Here is a 20,102-nt window from a genome sequence, read left to right as displayed (position 1 = left end):
ACGACTGCTGATCCTACCTTAACAAATGCTATCACATCCGAACTATGACTTCGCTGATGAACTATTCATGCTAATTCGACCATAGATCTTCCAATCAATAACCCTAAACTGACCCCATCAAATAACCGGAACAACATCCAAACAACTGAATCCCGCTCAGCAAGATACGATCCACTAATGACTATTGACATGAAAAAATGCCACGTGACAACTTTCCGGCTAAATTAACTATATTACTCGTACAGGGTGTTCCATTCTTAGGTAATCAAGGTATAACATTTCACACATATGCCAACATGGAATTGTAAGCATAAAGATTAAAAATTGAAAAAGAAAAATATAATACATACCCGAAGCATCTCAGGGTTCTGCTTCCCCTTCTTGCTAAAGCACCTACGATGGAACCCGAGTTACCCCAACCTCTACGCGTGGGCAATTCTCCCTGATATGGCAAGGCTGATGAAAATGATGACACAATTCTACCTCCAGGGTACATTTTTGGCGGAGGTGGCCCTTCCATCCATACCTGGCACATTTAGACTTTCCGCGCACACGCTCATGTGCTCCTTCATCCTTCGTGGAAACGTCGTGGCCACTCAGGCATCTAACTCTAGACATGACAACATCCAACTGCTCAAATGTTGTAAGCCGAGTCGGACCATGAGTCTCCTCTTCCCCAGTCGCATCTCCAAACCAATCTCCTGCTCCTGAGTCACCTCGACCATCCCATCAACTACCTGAACACCCAAGATCCGATCCTCGAACCTGGAGACAAATCTATCAGTGACACGGCCAATGATGTCATTTAACTCCTCGTGGAAAGCTCACCAAACCTTCGTGGCAGTTCAATCATGGGATCGGTCTCCCGGAAGGGATGATGCATAACCCACCTCCGATCCACCTTCCCGAAGGATTTTAGAGCTCCACAAGCCTTGAGCTCCTGATGATCCCCTAATTGTCCTGCTACAATCTAGGCTCGAAAAGCCCCGAGACGATCATCCAAGAGATCTAAAATCTCTTCCTTGACCGGACCAAATATCACAGGAGTCCGCTCCAAAATACGGTGGATAATCTCTGACGAGATGAACTCCCGCATCCGCTCATCGACCGGCTCAGTATCTGCACCTAAGCCAAAATTAGAACTTGAACCCCCTTCCTGAGTACTCACCACCATACAGAAAAATAAACATGCAAATGATCATAACATACCCATGAATGCTCATCCCACAGGCTTCCTAGATTCTCCAAGACTCTCCCCGATTCGAGTATTTGATCCTATTCTTTCAATAGTACGAGCCCAATACTACCTTCCACATATATCCATACTTTCCTCAAGAATCATCTCGAATCCTCCAAGTCACCTTCTCAAACTGATCCTCCAAACACTCTCTAAAACAACGCGACTAAAGCCACTGAAGCACTTGCTAGGCTTTCCTAGGTTTCCAACCTCACCATACCATCAGCTGCTGAAGAGCTCCTCGTAATGTCAGCTAACCATCTCATGAATACAATCACATGCAACAAAGCTTTGATAATCGTTCGAGTAAAATATTCATCCCTGCAACGGTTAGATTCAAACGAGACCTGCGCAATAGGGTCAAATCCATCACTACGAGATTATTCAACCTTTGTCACATGTGACTTAACATATTCACTTAATAGGTAACTCACATCACTTAAGAGTTCCATAAATCACAAAGCAAGCAACATTCAAGCAGTAACACTCCAATCCATAGAATAACCAAATAACATTCAAACTCACATACTACAACTTATGCTAGGAACTTCCACTCTTACTTTCGGTTGCCTTATACATTAAAATTATATACAATACATGATCAGATAGACCGTCGAATAAAAGAATCTACCCTAGGACCACAACCAAATTAGGAACATGAAATAAAGCCAAGTCAATCATTCTAGGGCTATATGATCCAAACCGTATACAATTTTTAAAGCATATATTTAGCAATTACTGATACCAGTACATATTCCCAATCTAGCATAGCATGCAATGCTCCCTAGGCTGTAAGGTGTCACATATCAGGCCATTCTATCATGCAATTCCTGAGAGTATCCCTAGCTTTATCCTAGCATTCAATTCTCTGAATATATAATCAAAACAAACATGTATGGGTATTCTGGGAATCACTTACTTGAGCTCGGCTGATTGCACGCACCACCCCTTTTGTCTTTATAAAATCCTTTTAGAAATTTATTCCCTTTTACAAAATCTTTTTAGAAACTCATTTTCTTCCAAAAGATTATCTATTCCTCAGTTTGAGTTTAGACATACCCAAGAGTGTGCCCGAATCTCTCAAACCAAAGCTCTGATAGCAACTTGAAACCTCCCAAAAATTATGAGGTAAAAGTTTCATTTTAATTCAACCAAATATTTAATTATCTTTAAGCCAAACATTCATTGTTCTTTTTCTAAATATTAGAAAGTAATTTATAGGAAAACAACTATCATAGTACAATCCCAAAATCATCATAATGCGGAAACATGAGTGGATGCGTTGTGATCTAACTGGGCCCTTCCCTTTCGAACCGTAAGTACTTGAAACCATAACCATAAAAACTGTAAGCACAACGCTTAGTGAATTCCCTAAAATAACACATACCATAAAAACATACGTCCAATCATAGTTGGGTGCTTGTAATCCCCTTCGGTCTATTTCAACCGGATACAGGGTCTATTTCACCCCTACCACTACCATACATATCAAACATATAATGGGCCCGCCTGTCATCGGGCCCCACCCGACATTGAGTCCCGCTTAGTATGCAAATCTGCCAGTCAATAGGCCCCGCCTGGAATCGGGCCCCGCTCAGTATACATATAAACATATAATCATACAAACACATGCGATAATCACAAATATAATAGCATACAATATAGTTATCGGGCCCCACCCGACATCGGGCCTTGCCCGATAAGCATACCAACACATAATACATGCAAGAGTCACACAAACATCTATCATCCTAACATAATAAACCATGGGCCAATATTCGTGCCTTCGACCCGCTAAACACAGTGAGGAAACTCACCTCAAACTGCTGAATCACTCAGATAAATCTTTGCTTGCTGGTCCGACAAATCCCCGCATTATCAATACCAACAACATCTAATTATTAGTTGGATCCCAATCCATAACCACCAGTCTAATCTATTGGGCCCATAACTAGGGCAAAAGAGTATTTTACCCTTTACCTAGCTTGGCCCAAGGCCAAGGCCGAATTCAACTACTATGAAGGCCTAAATTTTACTTGGCAACCTAAGGCCCAATTATGGCTCAATCTTCCAAATTGGGCCCAAGCCCATCACGGGCCTAAAATCCAAGGAAGCCGAACTTTCTAGTCCAAAGTCTAACAAAAAAGTCTAATGATATCCAATAAGGCCTAAACAATGGAAGCCCAAATATTGGCCCAATACCGAAAACGTTAAACCCAAGGTCCATCAGCTGATTACGCGGGGCATACTTAGCTCGTACACTTATCATACTCCATTTGGGGCTAGTACGTGCAACATACCAGCTGGGTATGCCCTACGTACTCCCCAGTGTGCCAATTCACTCCATTAAGCACTTAACCCGCTAATTAATTCATCTAACTCTCAAATCTTGTCCCTAAATATGACTAATCATGTAAAATTAGCAACTTTACGTGCATGCATGGCTTGATGGGGCTCAAGATCTCAAAAAGAGCTTAACACATGCATGGGTCAAGATACACCATAAAGCTTGCATTTTTATGCATAAGGGACCCTTAAAACGTCCAGATCTAAGGGCTAAGCTTATGAAACAACCTTTACTCACAAGGACCAACCAAAAGGGGCCAGAATAAGCCGTAAACAAACCCAAACTTGATCTACACAAGGAGTTGCCAAGCTAAGAACTTTATACCTCAAATGGATCGAAATAAAGATGCTACTCTTGATCTCTAGGATCCACTCCAAGGAATGAGTCTTCAATCTTCTTCTTGTTGGATTAGGTGTCTAATTCCATAACTATTTATGGTATGTACTTGACCCGGTTGGCATGGTCCATTTGGGTTGCATGGAATCATGACACTTGGATAGACAAAATGAGAAAAGAACACTTATGGTTTATTAATATATTATAAGTTCTAATATATTAATAATATTATTTAATTAGTATTGATCAAGAATTAATTTGGAATTAATTTGGTGATCAAAAAGAGACTAATTAAATATATGGGGTTAATTGTGTAAATCATCCATTCTTATATAGTGGGCTAATGATCCATGGTTTATTGAATTGGGCTAAAACCCATAGGGTGCTCCATGGATTGTCCATGGAGGTTAAAACCCATGGATCATTGAGGAAATGAAAAGCCATGTCAATTAGGGTTTACATGGTGTAACCCTATTTGTGACACAACTATAAAAGGAACCCATGGGCTACCAAAATCGGCACTAAGTGAAGAAAAAGAGGGCTATCCGATTTTGAGTGTGTGTACTTTTCTCAAAGTTATTCCAAGAGTTGTGGTTTTGTGTGAAACACTTGAGGCATCAAATTTGGGGTGCTAGGCTCACAAAGTTCTCAAGGAATCCAAGCAACAAGAAAGGTATGTTCTTCTACTAGCTTTATGTTTTAAGTTCCCCATGCCATGCTAGTTAGGTTAAGAACCTTAGAAAAATCAAATTTGCATGTATCTTAGTAAAAAATAGATCCAAGGTTTCTAGGGTTGCATGTACACCTTAGGAGTGTTAGAATGCTTAAAACCCTTAAGTGGTATCAGAGCCTAAGCTTGTTTTCTTGATACTTGATGCAAATTGTTGAAGAAACTCATTTTTCTTGCATTCTGCTAAGTGAACTCGCCGAGTCCATGGGGGGACTCGACGAATCCAAGCATATATTCATCCTACTCGTCGAGTAGGTTCATGCACTCGACGAGTAGGAGGCCCATAATGTAGTTTTTCGAGTTTTGCTGCTGGAAATGGACTAGAATCATTGCCTTCAACTATTTTGGTCTTATAAAACTTGCTTTTGATGTGTTAATGATTATGCTAATACATTTACATTGGTAATTATCAAAATTTTAAGTTTTATATGTGTTTTTATGATTCTTGAAATTGTTGATATGAATGTTCATACACTTATGAGTTTGGTAGATCATAGGAATTATTTTCAAATTGTTTGTTTGTTTAATTCTTGATCTAAATGTTTTTAATGGAATCCATAATTTGTCCTCAATTTATGGATTACCAAAAGTCTTTCTTTTAAAAGTCCATTAAAGAACACATAAGTTACATAAAATGTAAAGTCACTTTAGAAAACTTTAGTTCCAACCCTTAGAATTTTAAAAGTTAAAATGCAACCCTTATACTTTATAATATTATAAGTTAATTATATATATACATATATATATATATATATATATATATATATATGTATATATGTATATATATAGATATATATATATATATATATATATATATATATATATATATATATATATATATATATATGTATAAGAACAAGTCGTTTTACCATTAGTAGGCCTTATTCACGAAGCCGGTCTATAAGCGGGGTATAAGGTTGTTGCCTATAAAATGGTTGCTTAATGGGTGCCCACTCTCACCCACTTGGATTTAGCAATGACTTTAATCCTCATTAAAATTATAATGATTATAAAGTAACTAAATGTTTTACAAATTCCCAATCTTAGTTACTTTAGGAAAATGTGAATCTGGTGCTAATCCATGAAATTACACTTTGCACCTTGCTTAAGTCGTTAGTGGAGCGTGTATGGTTAACAGACACACTAACTTGGATTTAACAAGGTTGGCTTAAGGTTTATCATATATCAGTGGAGCGCGTGTGGTTAACCGGCACATCGATTAGGTGATAAACATTAAGAGTACCAAGTAATTTGCATAGTTATTCACACCTTGTTTTGTGATCCTCAGCATCCCAGTCATAAAACTTGAAGGGCGGAATCGAGATTGAAACATGCCATTGAAAAGTTCAATGAATCTCAAAATTATCTAGGAGTTTCAAAACCAATTAAACCTAATAATACATTTTGTTTTCATGGTGGAAATTGGTGAATCGTCATTCACCTACCTTCAAATATTGTATAGCTTGGATTACGGCATTCCTCTTCTAAGTTATAAAATATTGCGTTGGGTCCTAGCCTTAATATTACATTTGGGTGTCTTATTAAGGACTATCTATATATCTAATCTAAACTTGTCTTTCTTCTTTTTCATATGTCTTCCAATAATGCTTCTTCTGGCTCAAACCCTATCGACTCCTTCTCTCTCATGAACCTTTGTGGGAGAGTCATCTTTGATGGGACTAATTTCAATGATTGGATTAGGAACATAAGGATGGTCACTCGCTATGAGGACAGGGAATATGTCCTCGACAAGGAGCTAAAGGATCTTGATGAGTCTACTGCTACTCCCGAGGAGATCGCTGACTTTAGGGCACATGAGAGAGATGCTACCAAAGTTGCATGCATCATGTTGGCCACGATGAAAACCGAGCTCCAAAAGTCCTATGAGGACTTTTATCCTTTTGAGATGCACCAGGATTTGACCGACAAATACCATCAAAGTGCTCGTCAAGAGCGATATGAAATAATCTCCTCCATGATAACAACCCGAATGAAGGATAGCGAACCCATCAAGGGCCACATGCAGAAAATGCAAAGGTTTATGGACCGTCTGCTAAAGTTGAATGTGAACTTTCCGGAGGAGTTCGCAATTGACATCATATTGCACTCCTTACCTTCTTGTTATGATCAATTCCGAATGACGTATCACATGAACAAGGAGGAGGGCACACTCAGCAAACTTCAAGGACTTCTGAAGATCGCCGAAATTGGTCTTAAAAGTAAATCGGTTGTTACCACTCCTATTCCTACCACCGCCCCTGTTCTGGCTATCGGGCAAGGTAAAGGGAAGAAGAGGAAGAGCCCTTCGAAGGGTACCAAGGGAAAGTCTCTTGATGGCTCCTCTTCAAGTAGAACCAAAAGTGGTTCTGTCACTCATCTGCCAACCCTAAAGAGGCTGAATGCTTCTATTGCCATGAAAAGGCGCAGCGGAAGCGAAACTTCCCAAAGTACTTGCAAGATGTTAAGGATGGGAAAGTAAAAGCCAACCATGCAGGTATTTACACTATATTGTCTAATAACTCACCTTATTCTAATTCTTGGGTCCTTGATACAGGTTGTGGTATTCACAGATGAAGCTACAAGAAAGATCATAATGGATGATGAACTTGTAAAGACGGTTAGCGAGTAGCCTTCGTATGTTATAAAGAGTCGGGAAGATGAGGAGAAAATGGTAATTTAATATGTTATTATTCAACGGACAATATGGTAATTTACTATTTTTGTTTGGTGCATTTCGTATATATAGGTGGCAAATCCACTAAATAACAATATACCTTGCATTTTTGTTAAGACTCTTTTACCAAAAACCAAAGTAAATTGCCATTTAGTGCATTTTCCATATTCATATGGTAAATGCAGTAAATAGCAGTGTACTCTGCATTTACACATTTATTTCCTGTTTTTTGTAATTTCTTTTTATTTTTTTTTCCAAAAACCTAACTTCATTGCCATTAGGTGCATTTTCCATTTTTTGGAGTAAAAAGTCCCAAATAGCAATGTACTTTGCGTTAACCAAAATACATTGCTATTAGGTTCATTTTCCATTTTTTTGGTTATTAATACAGTAAATATCACTGATGGTTGAAGAGAAACTTTTTGTGCGGATGTAAACAGAACATGGAAGTCATATGTTTTTTTTTTCCAATTTCTTTGAATTTATCTACAAAATTGACTATTAAGGCCCCATTATAAACATTAGTATATTTTATTTATTATATCTCAATGTTACCTAAATGGCTAATGACATTCATTTGGAAGATTGTATAACTACAGAGTAATCAATGTTGACATATTTAACTAATATTTCATGCTTCTTAACAACAATCAACTAAGAAGGAATTCCGGAAGGAAGCAATGTTCCTAATTGCGATTTCTTAGCAAATAATACTTCACAAATAAAACGGACCTTCAAATTGTTGACATTATACTTCACAAATAAAACGGACCTTCAAATTGTTGACATTATACTTCACAAATAAAACAGACCTTCCTAATTGCAATTTTTTAATCCATGAATCATTATGTTGATCAAAAGGTGACAAGTTTTTGTATTTATTTGTTTATGCAATTAGCAATAATAAATGCAAAGGGGTTAAAAAAAAAGTAGCACTTTGAAGGCTTTTGTCCGCATCCCTTTGGTCACTTTTATTTGTGTATGAATTTTGTAGCTCATGACAACACTATAATATTCAAATGTTGAAATTCAACTTAAGAATTTCTTTTACGTATCCAACTCCGCAACGCGAGATTCTTCCCTAGTTTTATTTAATTAGCAATTAAAGTAAGAATTTCACATATATCCTTCTTAAACATTAAAATATCATATATGTCCAACTTAATTTCTTAATATTATATTTACCTCTTATAAACCTTTAAAAATATCATATTTGCCAAAATCTTTTTTTATAATGTTTTTAATAGTTTATAATAATTTTTTATATCTTAGAATTATTATAATAATTAAAAATTTTAACTATATTATCTATACGTCTATAATAATAATAATGGAACATCCACTTTTAAATTGTTAGAATATCACTATCTTGACAAACAAAACGTTTCATCTTCAACCCTCTCAATGAAATGTATGTATTGATTGTTTAGTTTTTGTTATTGTTGAATATTTTGATGTTGTAGATGAATGATATTTTAGATGTTTTCATTAATATTTTGATGTTTAAAAATGTCATGTATGATATTTTGATATTTAAGAAAGACATATATGATATTTTGATGTTTAGAAATGACATATACGATATTTTAAAATTTTATGAAATATAATTATGATATTTAGAAATTAAGTTGGACAAATATGAAAGTTTGATGTTTGTTAGAGATGCTTTAAGTGATGCCGAAACTTAAATCAAAAACTTCATTTATAGATTATTCGTCTATTCTAGTTAAATCGCTTTATTATGAAACTGTAAACAAACTCCTTTTATTATTTTTTTTATTTTAAATATTTTCACTAAAGCACAATAAGTGTATTTAGCAAAAAGATCAACAAACAAGAAGTTGGAGTACAAAAGGGCACAATACAAAGGAAATGGTGGGTGAGTAGAAAGGATGTAAAAGTGCATTCAAGTTTTTGTGTAAAAAGTTCATTAAAAGTAATCATTTTGTTTGTAAATTTTTATGCTATTTCGATTTCTTAGTCCGTCATTCACTCACAAACTTCTATTGCAATGCAAGAAAAGCCGCAGGTTTAAAAGTCAAGGTCCAGAACCCCCTTTGGGACCCTTCTTGCAACACACTTGGAATAGACTATTAGAAAAGAGAAACCTTTTTATTAGGGTAGTTTAACATCACCCTCTCCTCAAAATCATTTGTGTATAAACTTTTGTGGGTGAGTAATTTATCGGAAACTAGAAAAGTATAATATTTTTATACAAGAACATGTAACATTTCTTAAACAAATGCTTACAAATTGGTAATCAATTATCGTTTATTACACATCCATTGGCTAAAATCTTTTGTGAATCTTTTATTTTATTTATGATTATAACAAATGAAACCGAACAAGAATTTATATTAGTACCGACCATTTCTAGTTTTAGAAGTAAAAGCAATATTTCTGTAGGCCCATTTTGTAGTAATGTCCCAAAACAACTTCGTAAAACGTCTTTCCTTTTGGTTGTCTACCCCACACACAATAACACACACTAAACACTAAACCACCATATAAAGTCACACAGAATGTACATTAAAATATGAAATTATGGTGTATTTTCGAAAAGCAAATCCTCATTATTCATTGCACCTTCCACTAAAACAGAATCCACCAAATTCCTATAGGAACAAGTAAAGCATAGCAATAGTAAACAACAATACATCTCAGGTTCTTAAAATAAGTTAACTTCAACCTCGACTTTTTCTTGAAATTAAGGCATAGATTCAAGATTTTGATGAGTTGTGGACAAAGTAAACCAAAGCAACAGTGAATTAAAGCATCACAAGTTCTAAAAATAACTAAAACAGAACTGGGAACTACACTCAAAATTTTCTTGAAAATAAAGCATAAATTCAAGAATCGGATGAATGGGAGTAAAGAAGCATCACAAATTCTTGATTCAACTAAAACATGGGAACTTGTAACTTTCAACTTTTCTTGAAAACTAGGCATCAATTCAAGATTTGTAGTAAAGAAGTATCACAAAACTGAGAATTTAACTTAATGTTCTTGAAAATTTAGGCACAAATTCAAGAATTGGATGAAATGAACTCAAAAGTTCTAAACATTAAGAACAAAGATAGAAGTCACACCTCTCTAAAGTCCTCTGATAAACAACCAAAAACGAAGACCAAATCATGCAGTTTCCAACCCTAATCTTCTTCTGGAGCAGGGAGATTAAGATCAATCATATCAGTATATGTGGGACCCTCATCCTCTATCACTGCAACATGATCAAACCTTTCTACAGAACCATTAATGAAATGAGACCTTTTGTGACCCCCTAAAGCTTGCCCTGATTTAAACATCCTAAAACAAATTGGACATTCATGCCCTTTGTTCTTTTTTGGCCTCATTTTCTTGTCAAATTTAGCCTTATGATTATGAAATTTGCTTTCCGAATTGTTCTTTTTGTGACATGGTCTATGTCCTCCAAGCCCTTGAAAAGAACTGAAAATCTTGTTGCAATTCATACATTCATACTTGCTTCTCTTCTTATATGACCCTTCTGGAGTATAAGAATCATCATCCTCTTTGATTCTTTTCTTAAAGTTATCATTATACCCGAATTCTTTAAACAAATTCCTTCTAATTTCGAGTTTTTCTTCATAAGAAAATTCTCTGTAGTTGAAACCATTCACCCCTTTCCATCTCTTCTTACGTTGATCACCATTCCTAAGAAGTTCCTCAACCATAATATCCGATTCCACTTTCTTGATTCCATTCCAACGACTCTCGGAATTCCACTTAGTCTCTAAAACTACGGAATTGTTATCCGAGGATTCCAAGACAGAATTAACACCGGCCCAGTTGGTGGAATCCTTAGACAACATCATTAAACAAATTGCTACTTCTTCTAGTTCAAGTTCATCAATCTCAGAAACCGATGAAGATCCGTAATTGTAATTACTATTATTACTGTTGGTTAAAAAAGAAGATGGTTTAACTACGATGTTCTTGTACCTTTTTGATTTGGATCTTGTAACACAAATCGGATCTTGAAGTTCGTTTTCTTCGGTATCGGAATGACTATCGCTGATGGACTTGTCATCATGATCGAGATTTTCACTCGTCCATGAATAATCGTAATCCTTGGAATTCCTATCTTTACCAGAATGGAAAGCCATATGACCACATAAAGCTTTTAAAGATGGGAACCCTTTTCCACATTGCTTGCAAACTTTCTCATTTGGGAAAGGTAAAGTCGACGACGAAGAACCGACTGCTCTCCAACTCTTTTTAGGGTTCTCCCGTAACCCGTAAATACTAGAATTCCCATTTTCATTCCCATTCCCATTCCCGTTTCCGATTCCGATTCCGTTTCCATTGATGATCAAAGTGGAAAGCTTTTTCATGGGCTCAAATTTGTCGTCGGATTCAGCTGAATTAGCAGCAACAGCAGCAGCAGCAGCAGCCATTACATGAGACCTCATATGCCCACCTAATGATTTCCCACTTGGGTATCGTTTATCGCACATCTTACATACAAATCTCAGTTCATCATGATCATCATCCATCTTGATTTTGAGATCGAAATTTTGGAAATACCTAATCGAAACCAAAAAAACAAACGAATCCAGAAAAGAAATTATTAGTTTAAGCTTCTTACTACATTTGCTGATTATATGAGGAAATCTTTAGGGCTCAAATCCCAAGAACACAGACCCACGAAAAATTAAAGTGAATCAAAAGCAGTACATACATCGCATCAAATTCAGGGATTTTTGAAGCTTTTAAAGCAGATCATGTTGAAATTAGATCAAAGGCTTTTTTTTTCAGTTTGGGGAAAGATTCAAGAGCTTATAGTAAGTTCAAGATCGAACCTAAAAAGAAAGAAAGCATCGCATATCTTCAACAAATCTGGTACCGAAACACGGAAATACACAAGACAGAAAACACTCTGCTATTGCAATGTTCAGAATTGGTAAAAGTTAATGAACACCCAGAAAATAAAAAAATGATAAGTTTAGAAGCTAAGATCAATGAGAGGTAAGGAGTAGCGAATCAAGAGATGGAGAATTGGAAACAGACTCCATGACTGTTTCATCTGTTTGTTTCTCTCTCTATATATGAGTTGTAGTCCGAGGAGAATTTCATGCATGGAAGCAAAGTACTAATAAGTCGGAGGAGAGGGGATGGCACGTGTCCTTAAGAGAGAGAAGTTCGTTGATGTGATCTGACGGTCAACATGTAGTTGGATCGAATTTGGAGGATCCCAGCGTTTCAGAATGTATTAGAGAGAGAAAGGATCTGTTAAGTTAAGAACAATTTGTTCGTCTTTATTGGGCATAAAAAGACATGGGCTTGGGATGAGGGAAGCTTGTCACACTGGTTACAATATGTGTTAGCATGGGCACATCATACTATTTCGTATATTATATGATAACAATATTTGATTGGTATTATAATTTGATAAAAACTAAAAGAAGAGTAAGTTACATGTTTGGTCCCTAATATATATGTTTTATATCACCATTTGTACAACTATCCAAAATGTTGCAAGTTTAGTCCCTAATTGAAACTAAACTATCATGGTTGGTCCCTAACACTTGGCATTGCCTCCTTCCCGTTAACCTCCCTCGTGTACAAGGCACATGAGGGATCTTTTAGTATTTTCAATACACTCTCTTACTTACTTTTACCACCGATCACTCTACTACCCTGAAAATAAAGAGTGTCAACATTGATCCAAAATGTTAAGAAAAAGCTAAGATGATCTTGAAAAGCACAATAGTTATGATCATAAGCATCTTCACAACATCATAAGATGTATTTTTGTCAAAAGTTATTGTCAATGTGGAAAATTTGGTCTCTTGGTAGTGATGCAAAACCTACAAATTAGGTATGATAAGTTTATTATGTGAGAATGATAATGGCAGTCTGTTATGTTGTAACATTCACTCAGCTACTAGAAAAACAGCCTTTTACGACGCGCAAAACACGATGCTCTTTGATTTATGTTACGCATCAGAGAGCGACATTAAAAAAGAGTCATCTCTTCAAAAATTTTAAGAATTTAGGTCGCGCATTACTGAGTGCCCTTAAATTAGTGTCTCACGAAAAGAAATTAAAAACACTGAGGGCGCTTTATTTTAAAGGTGCGTCCTCTATATTTGTCGCTTTATAATTTTAATGAAAAGGCGCGTTTAGTAGAGCTGGGAAACGAAATCCCCAAAATTTTGAAAAGTCGTCTTCTACCTTCTTTCTATCTTTCATCTTCTCCCCTCTCGCTCCCTCCTTCTCTCTCCTCTCTGATCCGCTTCCCCGCCACTCCTGACCTCCTTATCGATCTCATCAAACATCGTGTCCCATCCTTAATACCTCGCGGGAATCTAAAATTTAGAAAACCCCGTACTCAAAAAGTCTAAGAAACTAGGGTTTTTTCATCCCTCAAAGAACGACCCACATCCTCCATAGATCGATCTCTATCGCTTCATTTCTCACAAGAAATCAAACACTTTACGTTCATAGGGCCACAATTGTAAGGATGCTCACTCACCTTTCTAGAGAATACCTTTGCATATATAACACGATCATCTTCACAAAAATGGCTGCCACCATTGCTTGAGCGGGCTCAAGCTACGATCAACAATCAGAGCTCAAAGCTTTCGACCAAACAAAAACCGGCGTCAAAGGCCTCGTCGATGCCGGAATCCAATCGGAGCTAGGGCTTTTTGTGAAGAACTTGCCCCGCCTTTCTCTACTGCGTGTTCTCTCTTCTGCATCTCCACCCTCCAATGAAATCCAATCACCAGCGATCCTATAACAATTCTTTCTCATGCTCGAACCCTAGATCTCACCTCGTACCTTGCTACATCTCTATAACAGTTCTTTCTCATGCTCGAACCCTATTTCTTTCTCATGCTCGAACCCTAGATCACCAGCGATCCTATAACAGTTCTTTCAATTGCTTGATTTTGGCGATTCGTATACGATTGCATCAGTAGCTGATCCAGTCTAAAACCAAAATCTATTTGAAGAAGATTAGAGATAGAGGGAGAGGTAGGGCTCGTGGTGGTGGTGGTGGTCGAGGTCAAGGAAGATCATTTGGTGGTGGAAGACCAACAGGGCCACCTCGCAAAGGTCCCCTTGCTGTGAATGCTCGACCCTCAGCTTATACTATTGCAAAGGCAAGCTCAAATCTATGGATAATCTTATACATTTGATTCAGAACCTCTTAACATTTGCATTACAAATTCAAACATGAGGAGAAGTTGCTACTAAAGAATTGTCACCTATCTTGGGAGGTTCATCATGTCAAATCACCAACACCAACACCAACAATTTCTATTTCTTTTCTTTTTTTCTTGACCATTTTACCTCAAGTGATAAAAGGTTCTGTAAAGGGGGAGTTTATGGTGGATTTTATTTCTTTAACTAGGATATCTGCAGTTTCTGAAAAGGGAATGTTAAGATTGTTTGAATAATTGAATGTTTGTGGAGAATGAATGGCGAATTGCGTTAAGTGTTAACTTGGTGTATACTTGCTCCAGTCTTTCCGCAGACCAAAGATATCCAGCAATCATGCTTTTGTTATTAAATGTATTTCAGGGGGATTTCGGGAAATGTTATGATAGATGCACGTTCCACAGGGAAATATTATCACTGTAAGTTCATTATCTGGAATATTATATTTTCATATAATTTGTAAAAATAAAAAAATAAATTTGGTCAACGTTTGACCAAGGAAATAGGAATATTCACATGGTTGCTAATTATAAGGTTGTATTGTATGTATGCAGTTGTAAGGCTTATGTGACGTGCTGCTTCCCACATTACATTAGAATGTGCTTTACAAACTCATCCAAACATCACTCTTATTGGAGAAGAGGTACACAATTCAATTTATTTTTTATTTTTTTTAGAGACTCACTAATTATTTTTTTGTCGTATTTCTTACAGGTTGCATCAAAGAAATTGACACTAAAAAAGGTTACAAATTACATAGCAGATGTAATCTGTAAACGTGCAGATCTTGGTTATAACTATGGTGTTATTCTCATACCTGAAGGACTTATTGATTCCCTGAGGTAAAAAAGTGCAAAAGACGAGAATACCCTTGTCAGGCATTCTCATACTAATAATCATTGTTGATGACTTGTAGGTGCAACAACTGATTTCTGAATTATATGAAATATTGGCAAATGAAACTGTTGATGAGGGAGGAATTGTAGACAGGGGAAGTATCCTGGTTGTGCTCATTTTACCATAAGAGGAGGGCATAGAGATTCCAAAACAGAATACCAGCTGCCAGTAAGTTGTTATTACAGTATATTTTGTTTTGTTCGTAAAAGGTTGTTTTTCTAGTAGTGAACTGATTATGATATTGATCTTGATGCAGAAAGTCAGAACCCAAATGATCAGGTTAATTTAATTATTTTTATCCAAGATAATTTTCACTCTGTAATTTCCATATTTTTTTACTTGATATGATTTTTGTGATTAATAATACAGGGTTTTGAGAAAATGATATCGGGAATGTATTTAGGTGACATTGTTAGAAGAGTAATTCACAAAGTGTCATTAGAATCAGATATTTTTGGACGAGTTTCCTCTAAGCTTTCAGCAAGATTCATGTTAAGGTATGTCATAAAACGAAATTCTTTACTCTTTTTACCAATGTACGGGTAGAAATGTAAAGTGCATTGTTTAGATTGATAAAAAGTTCTCAGCAAATGGGATTACAAAAAAGATAAATTCATATTTTGTTTCTTAAAAATACTCAGTACACCATTAATGGCTGCTATGCATGAAGATGACACCCCAAACCCGAGTGAAGTTGCCAAGATTCTTGAAGAAACCCTAAATGTAAGATTTTCCTAGTTTCTATATAAAAAAAAAATACTTTTTTGAATCTGGGTTTATTTTCTTTTTTGACAAAATTAATTCATTATCAGATAAACGATGTTCCACTGAAAGTGAGAAAACTGGTGGTGAAAATATGTGATGTGGTGACAAGAAGAGCTGCAAGGTTAGCAGCAGCGGGCATTGGGGGAATTTTGAAAAAGAATGGTAGGGATGGGACTGCAGTGATTACAAGTAGAAGGGTTAAAAGTGGAAAAAATGGGAAAATGAGAAGAACAGTTGTAGCAATAAAAGGTGGATTATATTAAAGCTACATGATTTTTAGGGAATATTTGAATGAAGCAGTTACAGAAATATTGCAGAAATCCCAACAAACATTATTTTTAAAGGATTTTGATGGAATGGAATGACTCTCAATTGGTATTCTGTTAGAGTGATTTTTCTTGCATCATTTTCTGAAGCACTTAAGTACCATGATTTTCACCATCTTTACCACACATTTTTTTTCTTTCTGAAAATGCAGCAGAAAATGAGGAAGAAGAGAAGGGTAGAATGGTAATTCATGCCATAGAAAGGGCAATGGTGTTAGGTTGAGAATTTTAATGGGGTTTTCATTGTGGAAAGGTATGAATGTCTACTACATTTTTTCTTTGTTTTCCTATCGTGATTCTGAGTTTATGTGAGTTGTTTATCCCATTTTGTTTGATGCTGTCATGAAATGTTTCAGCACGTTGCTGCAATCTGTCCTTATCTTATAAAAATCATACAAGGCCATCAGATTGTCCAAAAATCATGAAGTATAGTTTTCTGGAAAGGTTAGTATATCTAGTTTCACTGAACTTTGGACCACTTTTCCTAATTCCAATTCCTTTAAGGGTATAAGTACCAATCTTTGCAAACTGGTCCATGCAGCCCACTGTTTGCATCAATCAACTTCGAAAATTCATAATAAATTCATAAAGGCTCCAAATGCCATGAGGTAAAAGCCTATAATCAGGTATGGAAGTCTATTTTCATCCTTACCAAGGGCTTAACTTAATTCCAAGCACAAAAGTTCAGCTTAGTACAAGAGTGCAAACTAGCCCAAAAATTCACAAATTTCATGTGCTAACTTGTCATGTGCACAAGTAATTCTACAAAGCATAATTTATGTAACAGTGAAAATGATCCAACATTCCATTTGAAGTGTTTACAGATCTTCAAGTGAGTAAATATCAAGTGGATTTTGAAAGCCATGTTATATATACACATTCCTTTATCTGTTTTGTTTCATGTGTGGCACATACACTTGAAAGCTTTTACCTTTTGATAGAGGTATGCAAGATTAGTTTCCAAAGATTTTGCGCCCAAGGTACCCTTTTGTGTTCTTTAAGTATTAACACTCCTTGTGAAATATGATTTTAAAATTTTCAATAATTGATTTTCTTTTTTCTTGGATCTGACAGTGGGATATTCCTACTTTTGAGCCTGAACTAAACTTGCCCACAGCCTTGAGAGAGATTTCATGTGAACTTTATAGGTTTATCATAGGAATGTCCGAATGACGGTTATACCCTTCCTACCATAAAAAGCCATTTATCAATTGATTTTTATATCATGCAATTTATCTTACCTAAAAATTTCAATTTTGGGATTTGTAAATTTAGTTTTTTGAGGTGATATATTCAAGTTTACAAAAGATGATAAATGATGATGGGTTTCAACGAGCACTTTATATGATTGACATTGGCCAAAATGATATTGTTGATGCGTTTGCCAATAAGTATTCATATGCCCAAGTTGTAAAAAGAATACCATTAGTTCTTGCAGAAATTAAGAATGCCATCAAGGTGAAATTAAATTGTAAAAAAAAAACACAAAAATAGCCCAAACAGTTAAACTTTTGACTCATTTCCATTTTATATTTATTTTTTGTCCAGAGTATACATGATAATGATAATGGTGGCAGTAAATTTTGAGTTCTTAACATTGATTGGTTTCTTGTTATGCTCAAATCTTAATAGCTATCATGCCAACCTTCAACAATAGTTTTGGATTGACAACTTCTAGCAGAAGATATCGCGTACGTGTTCTTGTGCTGTTATTATGGATTCGGGAACATCCTTGCTTACTGGTCCAACTGTATGTATCTCACGTGAAGCTTCTATTAGTACTTTTAATCTCAGGGATTTCAATTTTTTCATATTTCTTGTATAATAAATATTATGAAATATTAGCAATGTGTTACATTTACTTAATATTGGAATGATTATTTGTATTTGACATATTAGTGCAATGAATTATTCTTAGTGTTTATGGTATTTTATTTTGTATTATTAGACTTTTAATGTGTTATTTAATTTGAAAATTAGTAAATCTATCAAAAAATATATAATTTTAAAAATATTTGTGTCATCTTCATTTATGACATGGCCTTTCTAGACAGGGGCTTCCTTGATACGCATTGCGTGTCATAAACACGCGCGTCGTAAGGTTACGACACGCAAATGCGTGTCATCTTCCTTTATGACAGGGCCTTCCTTGATACGCATTGCGTGTCATAACCGCGCATCGTAAATACGCGTCGTCTATAGACGACGCGCAAAAGCACGTTGTCTCTCTTTATGACAGGGCCTTCCTTGACACGCATTTGCGCGTCGTCTGAGCGTTTTACGACGCGCAATGAGCGTCGTAAAAGGCCTTTTTTCTAGTAGTGATTCATGGTTTTTTTTGTTTTGTTTGAGTTTGATTTTAGTGTTATGTTTGTTTGATGTACAATAGGTAATCCAAGCATATTCAAAATCGATATGTATTATTGAGGATGCTTTTCCAAAGCTCCAAAAATAATGCATAAATGTGGATTTGCTAATTTTGTAGATTTTTTTTTATATTAGTTGCTTCCTAGTAAAAGATTTGGATCTTATAACGGAGAAGTCATGATTAAATGATAATAACCTGCTTTAATTTCAATTCTAACTACCAAGTAAAGATTTGGATTGTGGCCTAATGGAATTGGATAGTGACGATGATGTTGTGTGATGTGCTATTTGATAGGTTTTTAATACAAACAATCCTATGTGTACATGCAACCCTAGTTGGATCTATGTTTTCACTATAAGACATACAACTTTATGAACACAAAATAAACCCTGGCATGCTTCTATAATTTTCGAAAATTACATAGAAGTGTAGTAGACATACCTTTGTTGTTATATAGCAATAACAACTAGTTTCCTTGATATCTTGAACTCTCTTGAACTCTTGAAAGCAAGCACCACAATTGTAGTGCCTCTAATGGCTCACAAACACCTTGAAGCAAGAAGGCAACTAAGAGAGAGAAGGGAATGATGCTAATTTCGGCCCTAGGGTTCCTTTGGAATCAAGTGGCCTCAAATTGAAGCATAGGGCATGTATTTATTCTATAGGGTGCTAGGGTTTTAGTCTAAACCCTAATGGACAGCTTAGCCACCAAGCAGCCCAAGGAACCTTATGGAATAAGGCCTTGGACGAAAATATGATGATCCTTCATCATAATTTCGTCCCCCCTTAGTCCATTAGGTTTCCTAGCCCAAAACTCAACTATCACACATTTAACAGTTTATACCCCTTTATTTAATTAATCTCTTTTAGTCACCAAATTAATTCCTAATTAATTTATGACTAATACTAATTAAATAAATATGATTTCTCCTTTAATATATTATTCTTATAATATATTAATAAATCATAATATCTCCTCTCTCATATCAAATTACCTTGTCAAGTTGCTTTGGTGAAGGCAACCCAAAAGGACCATGCACACTCGGGTCAAGTATATACCAAATATGGTTACTGACTTAGACATTAATCCAACAGTCTCCCACTTGGATAAGTCTAGTAACTATATCTCACGTATTACTTCCGTACCCGATAGCAATCGTAGCTTTCAATAGCCGTTGTCAACCCTGACCAATAATCTGTCCTTTAGATAAGGGATCACATAATCCTCTGTTCTAGA

At 35.8% G+C, this 20,102-nt stretch overlaps 1 protein-coding gene across 1 annotated transcript; it reads right to left on the bottom strand.

Moving 5' to 3' along the window:
• Nucleotides 1–10,065: 10,065 nt before the first annotated feature.
• On the bottom strand, nt 10,066–12,543 carry LOC145071170 (uncharacterized). Its single transcript, XM_079018091.1, has 2 exons — nt 12,145–12,543; nt 10,066–11,869 (listed from the first exon to the last, which is right to left on the bottom strand). Exon 2 carries the CDS (start codon nt 11,836–11,838, stop codon nt 10,474–10,476), a length of 1,365 nt encoding a protein of 454 aa, XP_078874217.1. The 5' UTR covers nt 11,839–11,869; nt 12,145–12,543; the 3' UTR covers nt 10,066–10,473.
• Nucleotides 12,544–20,102: the final 7,559 nt, after the last annotated feature.

Source organism: Lactuca serriola, chromosome 8 (assembly GCF_051521515.1).
Source record: "Lactuca serriola cultivar US96UC23 chromosome 8, Lser_US96UC23_V15, whole genome shotgun sequence".
Lineage (NCBI taxonomy): Eukaryota > Viridiplantae > Streptophyta > Magnoliopsida > Asterales > Asteraceae > Lactuca > Lactuca serriola.
Note: the sequence above shows the minus strand (reverse complement) of the source record. Positions and strands in the feature narration are given on the sequence as shown.

What these genes read in the sequence shown, in the direction of transcription:
- LOC145071170 (XM_079018091.1), bottom strand. Translation starts at nt 11,838, where the DNA reads ATGGATGATGATCATGATGAACTGAGATTTGTATGTAAGATGTGCGAT.